The sequence below is a fragment of the Mobula birostris genome, chromosome 15, assembly GCF_030028105.1.
Source record: "Mobula birostris isolate sMobBir1 chromosome 15, sMobBir1.hap1, whole genome shotgun sequence".
NCBI classification, from domain to species: domain Eukaryota; kingdom Metazoa; phylum Chordata; class Chondrichthyes; order Myliobatiformes; family Myliobatidae; genus Mobula; species Mobula birostris.
In genome coordinates this window covers 28,745,701-28,759,713 of record NC_092384.1, presented here as the reverse complement: position 1 = coordinate 28,759,713, position 14,013 = coordinate 28,745,701, and the positions used below count along the sequence as shown (strand labels likewise).

The window sequence follows — 14,013 nt, the reverse complement described above, 5'->3', positions numbered from 1 at the left end:
TCGTAAAGAGAGCTTTTGGTACGTTGGCCTTTATAAATCAAAGTATTGAGTATAAGAGTTGGAATGTTATGGTGAGGTTGTATAAGGCATTGGCGAGGCCGAATTTGGAGTACCGTGTGCAGTTTTGGTCACCAAATTACAGGAAAAGGATATTAATAAGGTTGCAAGTTTACAAGGATGTTTCCGGGACTTGAGAAAGTGAGTTACAGAGAAAGGTTGAATAGGTTAGGACTTTATTCCCTGGAGCATAGAAGACTGAGGGGAGATTTGATAGAGGTATATAAAATTATGATGGGTATAGACAGAGTGAATGCAAGCAGGCTTTTTCCACTGAGGCTAGGGAAGGAAAAAAACAGAGGACATGGGTTAAGGGTGAAGGGGGAAAAGTTTAAAGGGAACATTGGGGGGGGGCTTCTTCACACAGAGAGTGGTGGGAGTGTGGAATGAGCTGCCAGATGAAGTGGTAAATGCGGCCTCACTCTTAACATTTAAGAAAAACTTGGACAGGTACATGGATGAAAGGTGTATGGAGCGATATGGTCCAGGTGCAGGTCAGTGGGATTAGGCAGAAAAATGGTTCAGCACAGTCAAGAAGGGCCAAAGGCCTGTTTCTGTGCTGTAATGTTCTATGGTTCTATGTTTTATGATTTAGAATATCTGGAATTTCCCAATTTCATCCTACACAATGGATTAGTGCATAGAGCAGTTAGATAATATTTCCAACTCTAAAAAGGTTCTGTTGAAATTTGATCCATTTTAACCCAATAAATTGTCTTCAGTTTGACAGCATATAATCTCAATGAACATCTAGCTGCACAACATTGGAGATATTTATGTCCCTGTTCTACGTGCAGCTGCCTGGATTCAGGTCTGTGGCTTGCTCATCTGCTTCTACAGAACATGATCAAATGAATCTCCCAAATTTCTCCTCTTGCTTCTCCAGAAGTCCCAAGTCTGCAATGAAAATAAAGTGCCCAATGAACAAAATTCAATACCCAGGATCAATAAAGGGTGAGGAGGTGGCTGAGTATGGGGACATGGGGAACAGGCCCAGTGTATACTTTAGGAGGTAAAGAGCAGAGACAAACTAAAAGAGCAGGACACATGTGTCTCCGATCAGTTGATATATGTGTGTAATAGCTCAATATATTATCTGAAGTAAAGAAAGGATATCACCCCAGCTTAAAGAGATAAAAATTAGCTTTATTTGTCAGATGTACATCGAAACATCCAGTGAAATGCGTCATTTTGCATCAACGACCAACACAAGATTGTGCAGGGGGCAGCCTGCAAATGTCATCACGCTACTGGTGCAAACAGAGCATGCTTGTAACTCACTGTCCCTAACCGTACATCTTTTGCAAAATAGGAGGAAACCGGAGCACCGAGAGGAAACCCACACTGTCATGGGGAGAATGTAACAAACTCCAATGAGAAAGCAATGGAGATCAAACCCTTTTTGGCACCGTAAGGCAATGGCACTAACCACTACACCACCGTGCCATCCCTCATGCTTTGCAGCACCCCACAAAAATATAATGTCGGGCATTTCCATAACATAAATCAAAACCATTGTGTAACTGCGCCACTGTGGTGTAACTGCACTTCATAGGTTCAAACTCCGTGCTGTGTTTGTGTGATCAGGTCTTCGGGAATGCGTCTGCCCGTTTGTTTTTAAAAATGCTGATTGCCGTTTCTGTTAGTTTTCTGAACTGATTCAGTAGCACAGCACAAGAACCTGTCACCTGAGTTCAGTTGATGGCTCACCCCACCACTGAACCCATGGAATAGAAGGCCCATCTGTTTGGGTGCCAATCTGCTATTGTGCCTTCCCACATGAGTTGAAGTCGTGATTCTACATACACTTTCATATATAAAAAAACAGAAAATATCCCATTATAACATGTTCCCAAATCAAACAGCCCTAGGCTATTCAACCCATCAGTTCCATACTGTCCCTTTACAGCTAATTAATTAGCTCTGCTGACTTGCTCTTTCCTCATTATCCTGCTAACAGTTTGTTTACAGGTACACACCCAATACCCTTTTTAAAAATTTCTAATGAACCTACATACACTGCACTTTCAAGAAGCATATTTCAGATCATAACAGCTTGCTACTTGAAAACAATTGTCCATATTTAGCAACCCTTACACCCAATTTTTACAGCAATTATCTTTAATCTGTCTCGCCTGATTACAAATACCCCTCTACTGGAAATTCTCCCTATTCTGTAGGCTAACAGATTTGGAACATTTCAGTTGTTTCTCTTGATAGGAGAAACTTAGGCATTAAAACTAAAATCCAAGTCTGAATGTGTGTTTGATCCTAACTTGAATGGACAGACAGTTCATGGGAATCTCAAGAGCTTGACCTTTAGTTACATAGCATAAAAGGAACAAAAGCACAATAATTCAACCGCCCTGATCTTAAAACATAATGAGCAATATATTACTGTTGCAGAGTGTTGCAAGTCCCCATCTGTTTGTGACATTAAGTGAACCATATTACCAACTATTTCCCATTAACAGGGTGTGCTTCTGCACCAGCTGGCTGCTGGCAATGGTCCTTCTGGTTCAGACTAGACTCCGTATACTTTCCTCTAAGTGAAAATTAGGATCAGGGAGCTGAAAGACACTTCTAATTTGTTTAAGGCAAGAAAGTTGGCTGCACTTTGAGCATTAAATGCCCACTGCTCTTGGGACTCTTCTCCAATTACCTATTCCACCTGCAGGTATATGAGTAATAATGCAATTTACTAAGTGCTGGAGATTCAATCGGAAATGTTCCAAATTCGTTAGCCTAAATATGGAGAATTTCTAGTGCAGGACCATCGGTAACTAGATGTGACAGATGCAAAATAATTACTGAAGGAGCAGGGTGTGTATTGATAAATGAAGAGAATTATCATTATGCAGTGAGCTGGTATGATCTGAAAAACAGTGCTTAAAAACGAGCAAATGCCACAATGTTCTGCTTGTTAAAAACTGTGTGCACATTGAAAACCTAATTTACTACCAACTTGTCATAGGATCAGTTTACTCCATAAAGAGGAAATAGCTTCATCAGGAACCTCTTTACAATGTAAACAATAAAAGGAAATTGCAATAAAGCTTAATATCCTTCCATAACATTACTATTTCTAAGTATTAAATACAGATGGGATGGTCAAGGACAATTGGCTAGTTAAGAGTTACTGGAGCCCAGTAGTGAGTGGGAGATGAATTCATTTCAAAAGAAAAACTCATTAACTTAGAAGTGCTTCATCATTCTTATTGTAACACTGTGCTAACTCATCTTGTTGGGTAACCCTCTGAGTCAACATAGTGAACCATACCAGGGAGATGGATTAGAATTTTTTTTTAAGAACAGGAAAAGGTCACTATTAAATTATTCTCCTTGGATCTTTCAATTGTTTCTCTCTCCAGAAAAGTTCCTATCCATTCCAAACTCATTTACTGCCTTTTTAATGGTTTTTCAACTAATTCCAGAACATCAGCTCCTCTTGGCTTTAGTTGCCTTCGTTATAGTCCATATAACTAAATGTTCCACCAACTTCCTCATATATTTTGTATCTTACTAATTTAAAGGCACTTGCTGCACCAATCAAGCCTTGAAGCAAGCTGAAAGAGAGTTGGCTGTTGACTACTGATGTTCCAGAGCACAAGACAATAGGAACCAGGTTAGTCTACTTGACCCCACAGGCTGGCACTACATCCAATATGGTCAAGGCTGATATACCCCAGACCTCATTTCCTCTTCTCTGTCAGTTTCCCACCACCTTGAATTTATCATTCTTTCATAAATCTACCCCTTCTTTAAATATCTCCAGAGACCCATCCTCCACAACCCCACAGGGGAGTGAATTCCAGAGATTCTCCACACAAAACGAAATGGTGCCAGTGGAGAAAGTGGCTTAAACTTGAAAAATTCTAACAGCATCATGTGTCACCCCACTTACAAGATCACGCCATCAGACACCTTTTTTGCCTGCATTATTGTGACGGATCCCTCACTGGTCATCCTGAGCTGTTCCCGTATCAAAATTTCTAAGCCTCACCAACAGGAAGGTACTGAGAGATAAATGCAGAAATTTACTTCATACATTCCCCACAGGCATTAATGGCAGAAAACGCTTGGTGAGATATGCCACAAAGGTCATCGGTTTGTGCAGTTCACTTACCTTTCCGACTGGCTTTGTTCCTTCCCAGTTTCTCTTTTCCAGAGAAGGAGGTACTTGATAGATGTCCTGGGCTGGATTCATGGAAGGGGGCACTTGGTAGATGTCCTGGACTGGATTTATGGATGGAGGTATTTGGTAGATGTCCTGTCCAGGACCCATGGATGGGGGCACCTGATAGATATCCTGAGGTGGACTCTTGGAGGGTACCTGATAGATGTCCTGGGTTTGACTCAGAGATGGGGGCACCTGATATATCTCCTGGTTTGGGTTCATGGACTGGGTCAAGTGGCCTTGAGTTGCTGTCTTCTGATACAAGGTCTGATGCTGTTGCTTTGTTGGGGTAGCCGGGTACTTGTTTGGCTGGTTCTGTAGCGCAGGAGGAACCTGATACAAGCTCTGCTGTACTTTGCTTGATGAGGGCATCATATAGACATTGTCTCCCTGGGGCAGGTAAGCCGGATGCATAGCTGTATACTGTGAGGACTGGGATGGCATTTGGTAAACATTCTGTTGTTGGTAAGGCTGTTGTGATTGTGGGGACTGTTGTGCCGGGCTGGAATTTGGCTGCTTTTTCTCATACATTCCCACCAGGATCTTTAGCCTGTTTCCAGGCACGATACCTTGCCGTCCATGTAGCGAGCAAAGCCACCAGCCATCCAAGCCTCCTGTGTTCCGTTCCAAAACCGTCATGATATCCCCTTTGCGAAACGTCAGTTCATCTGGTGATTCGGCCACATTGTCATACAAGGCTTTAGCCAGTACATTCTGGAAGAAAAGTAGTTGGAGTTAAATAAGCTTGTCTGATATATTGACATGACCTGCATGCACAAACCTTGATTACAGTATATGTTCTTCTAGACAAAATTTCAAATCAAATAATTGCATGAATAAATTTGAAAAATACTGGTTTTAAATCGTTTAGATAATTAATTTTCAACTTGTCCCATTTATGATGTTTTCTTGTGTTACTTAGTGAAAAACCTAGAGCTTATCTCTTATAAATAACCTTGCTGAAATCTTCAAGTAGGTAAATATTTTTCCACATAACATGGACATGGCGGTTTTGAAGAGCCAGTTTCTGTGCTGGACAACCCCATGTCTACAATGTGATAATTACCAATCTCTGCTATCCTGCTCACCAGTCCAAAGGGTTAAGTGTGTACTGTGTGACAGATTTGATCGGAAAACCGATTGCCCTTACTGCACCTTTTGCAAAGTCACCAAATTGCTTCAAGGTCCTTAGTGAATAAGGTGCACACGCCTGAGCAGAGATGCCAGTTAAATTAAATCACATCCAATGACATGCAACCATATCTGAACACCATTTCTGGTAAATTCAGTTCCATCTGCAAAGACCGAAAGGACCTGAGCCACTTCAGCAGGAGCAAAACTCTACGGAAAATAGAGCCCTTTTATGCTGAACTTTAGACCAAATAAGGCAGCCCATACATATTTTACTCTGTCAGTCACCTTCAGGATGTGCTGTATGCCCAACCATGAACCCAAAGCCTCCCAACCCAATCACGGCCCATCTTATTTTGCCACAGCCAATCATCCTACACTAATATACTAATCTAACCCTCCAGTCCTGACTGAATCCCCTCCTCAGTCCACTAAATTACACTCCAAACCTCCTCCATCCTTCACCTTTTAGAGTCATAGAAGGCTACAGCACAGAAAAAGGCCCTTCAGCCCATCCAGTTGATGCCAAACCATTTCAAAGTTCAAAGTGTAGCATTTGTTATCCAAGTCTGTATACCATCTACAACCTTGGGATTTGTCTTCTTGCAGGCAGCAACAAAACAAAAAAGCACAATAGAATTCACTAAAAAAAACCCACACCACAAAGACAGTCATATATCAAATGTGCAAAAAAAAAGAAAGAACAAATCGTACAAACCATCAAAAAGAAAACTCAATGGGCCAAATGGCCTAATTCTGCTCCCATATCTTATGGTCATATGGCGACACACACAAAATGTCAGAGGAACTCTGCAGGTCAGGTAGCATCTTTCTAGAGGAATAAACAGTCAATGTTTTAACTGCAACCTTTCCAGTCCTGGATTTGCAGAATCTCTTTGAGTTTATTATTTTCTTTTTTTTTTACAGTGCCTTTTATAAAGATAGTGCAACATCCATCAACCAAGGCCCACACCGTCCTGGTGACGCCTTCCTCTCGCAGCCAAAATCGGGCACGAAGTTCCACTCCACAGGTTCAGGAACAGCTCCCCTCCTTCAACCATTCGGTTCTAGAACTAACCCGCACAAGCCTAATCACTACCTCAGCATGGGACACGATGACTACTTTGACCACTGCACCACAATGGACTTTGTTAATTTGTGTTTTAATGGTGTCTGTTGCATACTTTTGTTAAATTTATATTTTATTGATTTTTTTTGGCAAATGATGTGAATCTGATGTTATGTGCCTGTGACGCTTCTACAAGCAGGATTTTTTTCATTGCACTTGTGCATATGACAATAAACTCCACTTTGATGCTGAGGGCTTCAGTCTACCCCAAAGTGCTCAAAAACCAGCAAATAGCTTCTGATGTACAGGTGCTCTTACTTGGATACAGCAGACTCCCAGAACTGAAGAGTTAATAGAGAAAAGCCAGCACCACAAGATCCCACTCTCCGTACGCCAGGAAAAGCGGGATCTCTCCAGGTGGCCACCCACTTCAATTCTACTTCCCATTCCCATTCTGACATGTCGGTCCACGGCCTCCTCTACTGCTATGATGAGGCCTCACTCAGGTTGGAGGAGCAACACCTTATATTCTGTCTGGGTAAACTACAACCTGATGGATTGATTTCTTGAATTTCTGGTAATGCCCCCCCTCTCCATTCCCATTTCCCTCTCTCACCTTATCTCCTTACCTGCCCATCACCTCCCTCTGGTGCTCCTCCCCCTTCCCTTTCTTTCACGGCCTTCTACCCTCTCCTATCAGATTCCCCCTCCTCCAGCTCTTTATCTCTTTCACCCATCAGCTTCCCAGCTCTTTACTTCACCCTCCCCCTCTCCCAGTCTCACCTATCACCTGTCCCACCTTCTTACTCCAACTTCTCATCTTTTTTTCTCTAGTCCTGTTAGAGGGTCTCAGCCCAAAACAGCAACTGTTTACTCTTTTCCACAGATGCTGCCTGGCCTGCTGAGCTCCTCCAGCATTTTGTGTATTTGTATCATTTACAACCAGCCTTTCACAGAGTGAGACATGAAGAATTAAAAGGCATAAATGGAAAAACAGTGAGGTGCATTTTTTAAAATATCAGGTAAAACAGAATCCAATTCTTGAAATAATCCCTGACGATGGTGCAGAAATAAAAGTGACTAAGTAGGTGGGGAAGTTAAGACAGTACAGGAATGAGTCAAAAAGTTAATATCTTTTCCTCAATGCTTAATTTTACCATTCACGCAAGGAATTGCCACATAATCCTATAATGCACCATTAGAGAGGAAGGAATAATTGGGGCTACCTCTTTTGGCTAACTACAATCATATTGTTGATAACTTGCTTCTGGGATACCAGTGACAATCACTTCCCCACATTAAATCAGCCTAATCTAGAGGAAGGATGATAGTTTGGACCTGCCTGCAGAGAAAAGACAATTAAAAGGCAAGGAAACAAGGAACGCCCAGCTAACATCATGTAGCTTCCTGTAGTGAACATTCATCTCCTGCCATCAGAGTCACCAGCCGTAAACATCCGATGATAAGGTTCATGAAAAGCTGCACAGAGCTGAAATGCAGATAGCAATAGGACTCAGAGCTATTTGTCACGGTGTCTCCTAACTTTCCCAATTTCCCCTATTAATACATTTCCTTGTAAAAACTAATCCACCTCAGTTTTGTCACAGCACATTCCCCTTTAAGAACAATCCATCGTTTAACTTAGTGAAGATCAATTGACAGATAACATTCAAGTCTATCAGAACAGCAAATTAATGTCCTTCCTTCAAAATTAGTCCTTTGTCCTCAAGGGCCTCTTTGGCTCCATGGAAGCAGCATTTATAATGATAAGAACTTCTAGCAGCTACCAAACTGTCAAAGAACTACTTTCCACCCTCTTAAATGAATACGTAGTCATACAACATACATCATAGAACATGGGACTTCAGTAAGGACTTTGACAAAGTGACAGACCGATCTGGAAGGTTACGTCGCATGAGAATTAAGACATGAAGCCACACTCAGGTTGGAGGAACAACACCTTATATTCCGTCTGGGTAGCCTCCAACCTGATGGCATGAACATTGACTTCTCTAACTTCCGCTAATGCCCCACCTCCCCCTCGTACCCCATCCGTTATTTATTCTTATACACACATTCTTTCTCTCACTCTCCTTTTTCTCCCTCTGTCCCTCTCACTATACCTCTTGCCCATCCTCTGGGTTTCTCCCCCCTTCCCTTTTTTCTTTCTCCCTAGGCCTCCTGTCCCATGATCCTCTCGTATCCCCTTTGCCAATCACCTGTCCAGCTCTTGGCTCCATCCCTCCCCTTCCTGTCTTCTCCTATCATTTTGGATCTTCCCCTCCCCCTCCCACTTTCAAATCTCCTACTAACTCTTCCTTCAGTTAGTCCTGACGAAGGGTCTCGGCCTGAAACGTCGACTGTACCTCTTCCTAAAGTGGATTCAGAAGTGGCTCACCGATAGGAAGCAGAGGGTGATGGTTGAAGGTTGATTTTTTGACTGGAGCTCTGTGAATGTAGAGTGCCCCAAAGGTCAGAGATGGGACCTATGTATGTTATTTATTATTTATGTAAGTGATTCTGATATGAATGTACATTGCATGACAAGCGGGTTTGCTCAGGATACTACATGATGAGGTCCTGTTGACAGTGAACCACGTTACAATGAACTACAAAAAGACCTTCATCGGGTAGGGAGTCGGGTTACAGAATGGCAAATGCATTTCAATTTAGATAAGCCTGAAGTGGTGCACTTTGGGCAGTCAAACCAAGATAGGTCTTGTACTGTGAACGGCAGGGCACTGATAAGTGTTATGGAACAGAAGAACCTGGAGTACAAGTACACAGTTTGCTGAAAGTGGCCTCACAAGTAGATGTGTGGTGAAGGTGGCAATTAGCAGACTGGCCTTCATCAGCCAGGGCATCGGTTAGGTTTAGGGACATTATATTGCAAGTCATTGTAGATCTTGGCAGTATTGTGTACAGTTTTAGTCACCCTGTTACAGGAAAGGCACTGACAAGCTAGAAAGGTGTAGAAGAGATTTATGATGATAACGTAAGAACAGAAGAAATAAGAGCAGGAGTAGGCCATCTAGCCCGTCGAGCCTGCTCTGCCATTCAGTAAGATGATGGCTGATCTGGCCATGGACTCATCTCCTCCTACCTGCCTTTTCCCCCATAACCGTTAATTCCCCTACTACGCAAAAATCTATCCAACCTTGTCTTAAACATATTTACTGAGATAGCCTCCACTGCTTCATTGGGCAGAGAATTCCACAGACTCGCCACCCTCTGGGAAAAGCAGTTCCTCCTCATCTCCACCCTAAATCTAGTCCCCTGAATCTTGAGACTATGTCCCCTAGTTCTAGTCTCACCTACCGGAGGACACAACTCTACTGCCCCTAGCTTATCTATCCCTTTTCATGATGCTGCCTGGACTAGAGGCCCTGACTTCTAAGGAGAGGCCGGCACTGTGGTCTTTATCCTTGAAGTGCGGGAGAATGAAGGAAAAACCTCATAGAAGTCTGTAAAATCATGAGGGATGTGGATGGTCATAGTCCTTTCCCAAAACTAGAGGGCAGAGACACAAGAGGGGAGAGATAACCTCTTTACACGGAGAGTAATGAGTGCCTGAGATGAGGTGTCGGAGGAAGTGATCGAGGCAGGCACAATTACAACATATGAGAGCTATTTGAATAGGGGAGGAATTTGGAGAATTATTTGCTGAACATGGACAATTGGGCAAACATGAGGAAATGTGCAACACACATAAAAGTTGCTGGTGAACACAGCAGGCCAGGCAGCATCTCCAGGAAGCGGTACAGTCGACGTTTCGGGCAGAGACCCTTCTCGGCCTCGGCCCGAAACGTCAACTGTACTGCTTCCTGGAGACGCTGCCTGGCCCGCTGCGTTCACCAGCAACTTTTATGGACAATTGGGACTAGGTGTGGTCGTCCTGGACCTGTTGGGCAGTGTTACTCTACTACACTACAGCGCACAGACAGCCCATGATGTATGTACCAAGTATAATGTAAACTTCAACTAATTCCTTCTGCCTGCACACGATCCACATCCCTCCATGTTCATTTCCCTATCTGAAGCACTACTGTCACAATCATGACACCTCATTCCATTACATCAACAAGGGGTTTAAATACAATGCAATCACCAGAATCAGATTACATGATATGAAACTTGTCATCTTATGGCAGCAGTACAGTGCAACGACACAAAATTACTGCAAATTACAAAACAATTAAATAGTGCAAAAAGAAAGGAATAATGAGGCAGTGTTCGTGAGTTCATGGACAAATCAGGTATCTGTTGGTGGAGGGGAAAAAGCTGTTCCTAAATCGCCGAGAGGATGAAGGTGTTGAACAGCAGCTTGGCGTATGCTTTGATATTGTCTATGTGCACCAAAGTGGAGAATGGCAAGCCATTGAGATTGCAGTTTGCCTACCATAATAACAGGTCTCCAGCAAACGTAGAGGGTCCAGGTCCGTGCTCAGGCAGGAGTTAATACTAGCCATAACCAACCTCTCAAAGTACTTCATCACAATAGTCACAAGTGCTACCAGGCTGTAGTCGTTGAGGCAGTTCACTGTGAACTACCTGAGCACCGGTTTATTACTGCCATTTGGGGGGGGTGGGAACATCAGATCACAGCAGTGGGAGGCTGAAGACACCCTTAAACACCTCAGCAAGTTGGTCGATACAGGTTTTCAGTACCTGGCCAGGTACACCGTTGAGGCTTGATGCATTGCACGGGTTCACCCTCTTTAAGGATGTTCTGACATTAGCCTCCAAGCCGACACGATGTTATTACCCCTTTTGAAGCATGCATAAAAGGCACTGAGATCACCGGGGAGTGAAGCACCACTGCCATTTATGCTATTAGGTTTCACCTTGTGGTAAGCGATGGCATTAGAACCCTGCCACAGTTGTTCTGCATTCAACTGTTCCTCTAACTTCTTTTAAGTCGGGCTTGGACTTCATGAAGGATTCTGGACCACCAGTCATGGACATCACAGATCTAGTCTTCAGTCGATTGTGAATCTCCTGGTTCATCCAGGGTTGCTGGCTTGGGTACGTTTGGTCTTTTAGCAAAGGCACGACTGTGTCCATGCAGGTCTTGATGTAGTCAATGATTCATTCAGATCCAACGTACAGTAGCGTAGTAGTTAGCGCAACGCTATTACGGCTTGGGGCTTTCCAGAGTTCGGAACACAATTCCAGTGCCCTTCGGAATGCGTGGGTTTCCCCTGGAATGCTCCAGTTTCCTCCCACGTTCCGAAGATGTAAGGGGGGTTTAACTGGTCTTTGTAAATTGTTCTGTGATGAGGTTAGGGTTAATCGTGATTGTGGGATTGCTGGAATGGCATTGCTCGAAGGGCCAGAAGAGCCTACCCCATGCTGTATCACCAAATAACATAAATAAATACAAAGTGTAAGATGAATCCCTGAATATGGTCCAGTCTACCAATTCAAAGCAGTCCTGTAACCACTCCTAATCCTTCCCCTCCCTTGACCATACCTTGGCAGTGCTCACAATTGGTACTGCAGTCCTCAATTTCTTCCTTTCCACTGGGTGTCGCAGTACAGCCAGGTAATTAGACTTGCCAAACTGCCAGATGGTATGGTAAGCATTCTTTATGGTAGCGTGACAGTGGTCAAATGTCTTGGCTCCTCTGGTTCTGCAGGTGACATGCTGGTAGTAACTGGTCAGAGGTTTATTCAAGCTAGCCTGGTTGTCTTCCCTCACAATGATCAGAAAGGCATTAAGATGTGCTGTCTCCAGACTGCTGATGACAGTACTCAACTCCTTCAGTGCTAGCCTGATGATTGCCAATGGTGGATTGTACACTGCCACCAGGATGACAGTGGAGAACTCTCTTGGGAGGCAGAATGGACAGCACTTGACCGCCAGATGTTCCAGGTTGGGGACCATATCTGTGCACCAATCATAAAGTAGACAGTGGTGCCTTTGCCTTTATCTGATGTTGTCATCCGGTCCATGAATTGGATGGTAAAGCCTATAGCTGGAGTGCTGTCAGGAGAACCATGTCTCTGTGAAGCAGAGTACACAACAGTCTCTAGTGTTGTTTTGATGCTGCAGTCTTGCTCAGAGGTCCTCAAACTGATTTTCCAGAGAGCAAAGGTCACAAAGACTGCATTAAGATGCTTTTTAATAAGCAAGTTGTTCAAATACTAGTTTGAAATAAGTGCACATCACAAACAGAAGAACATCAAAAAAAAATAGGTTAAACAAAAACAGATTTTCCTTCTCATTTTGCCTGAGGTAACTCAGACGGACAACATCAGGAAAGCACCCAGACTCCAGAAAAAAAAAACATTCCTGTCAGAACCAGGTATACTTCCTGAAGACTCACGAGACAAAGAGCATTGCACATTTTGTTTATGATAGTTGTACAGTAATCAGTGGAAGAAATGTTGACGTTGTATATTTTCCAAGTAATAGCTTCACTGAGTTAAGACATCTGGTGAGAAGGGAGTTTGGGAGACTTTGTTCAACACAAATTAGCCCTCACTGTGGGTAGGGAAAGGTGTGAGAAGTGGTGGCAGAGGGGTGCGCTGGGAGTGGATCTGGAGGTCCAATACCAGTGACAAATCAAAGTATTCTGTTAAATTTTAAAGTCAAAACTGTTTTGAATTAATATCTTGATTAAAATATAAGTTCATGAATTGTAGTTATCTGCTACTAATGACAGAGGCAGACCAACATAAGAACGTTACTGCATCCAAATGTGTAGCTGTTTCACACTCAGTGACTTGCCAATAGTAATTTCCAAATTCCTGCTACACAGCTCCACTGCCAACAATGATACTCATTACGTGCTGTCCTCCATTGAGGGCTAAAAGCTTCACCTACACCAGAAAGTGTCAGCAACAGAAGGCTTAGACAGTTGTCCAAAACAGCAACTTCTGGCTTAAATACAAGTTTGAGGACAAAGTGGGAGCTGTTTGTTAATGGGAACGGAATCGCAGTCGTGAAGTATTGCTACCTTACACCTTTCTTAACAGGGTAGATCTCCAACTTTGACATTTCTTCCTGTGAATATTCTGAGAATAGCGGAATTGGATTTGCTGTTAATCGAAGTCACTGCCAAGCTGGCTCTGGTGCTACCACAACAAAAAGGGGTTTTTTTCCACCTTGAACTCAGGTCACCAGGAAGTAAAACAATAGCCCAGGCTAGAGAATTGGAACACATGATAATGAACACAACGTAAATAAAGCACTAGAAAAAATACTCTCAACATGATTGACTCTAATAATTGTTTCTAAACCTGTTACCTTAACGAAAGTACTTGTTGTTCAGGAGGTAATTACTTGGCATGACAAGGTTACGAAAAGTGTGGCATAAACACAAGCTCTGGTTCACTTTTTTATTCTCCTGACAATTCAAATAGTTGCTTCTTTAAAAGTAATAATTTCCAATAATGAAGAATCTTTACAATAGACAGGCATCTTTCTATTTGAAAGAAACAAAACAATGTGACCTGCGGTAAAAATGAGACATGGGAGCAAATGAGACCATTCGGCCCCTTCAGTTTGGTTTGCAAATCTCTGCCAATCCCTTCCTTTAGCACATCAGGATCCAGCTCGCTTTGCTTTCAGTAG

At 43.0% G+C, this 14,013-nt stretch overlaps 1 protein-coding gene across 2 annotated transcripts in view; it reads right to left on the bottom strand.

Annotated features, from left to right (window-relative positions):
- bcar1 (BCAR1 scaffold protein, Cas family member) overlaps positions 1-14,013 on the bottom strand; it is a 261,635-nt gene that overhangs the window by 85,622 nt on the left and 162,000 nt on the right. For both annotated transcript variants that reach the window (XM_072279525.1, XM_072279524.1), the window contains exon 2: positions 4,184-4,948. In XM_072279525.1, coding sequence (XP_072135626.1) covers positions 4,184-4,948 — 765 coding nt within the window. The remainder of the gene's footprint in view (positions 1-4,183; positions 4,949-14,013) is intronic.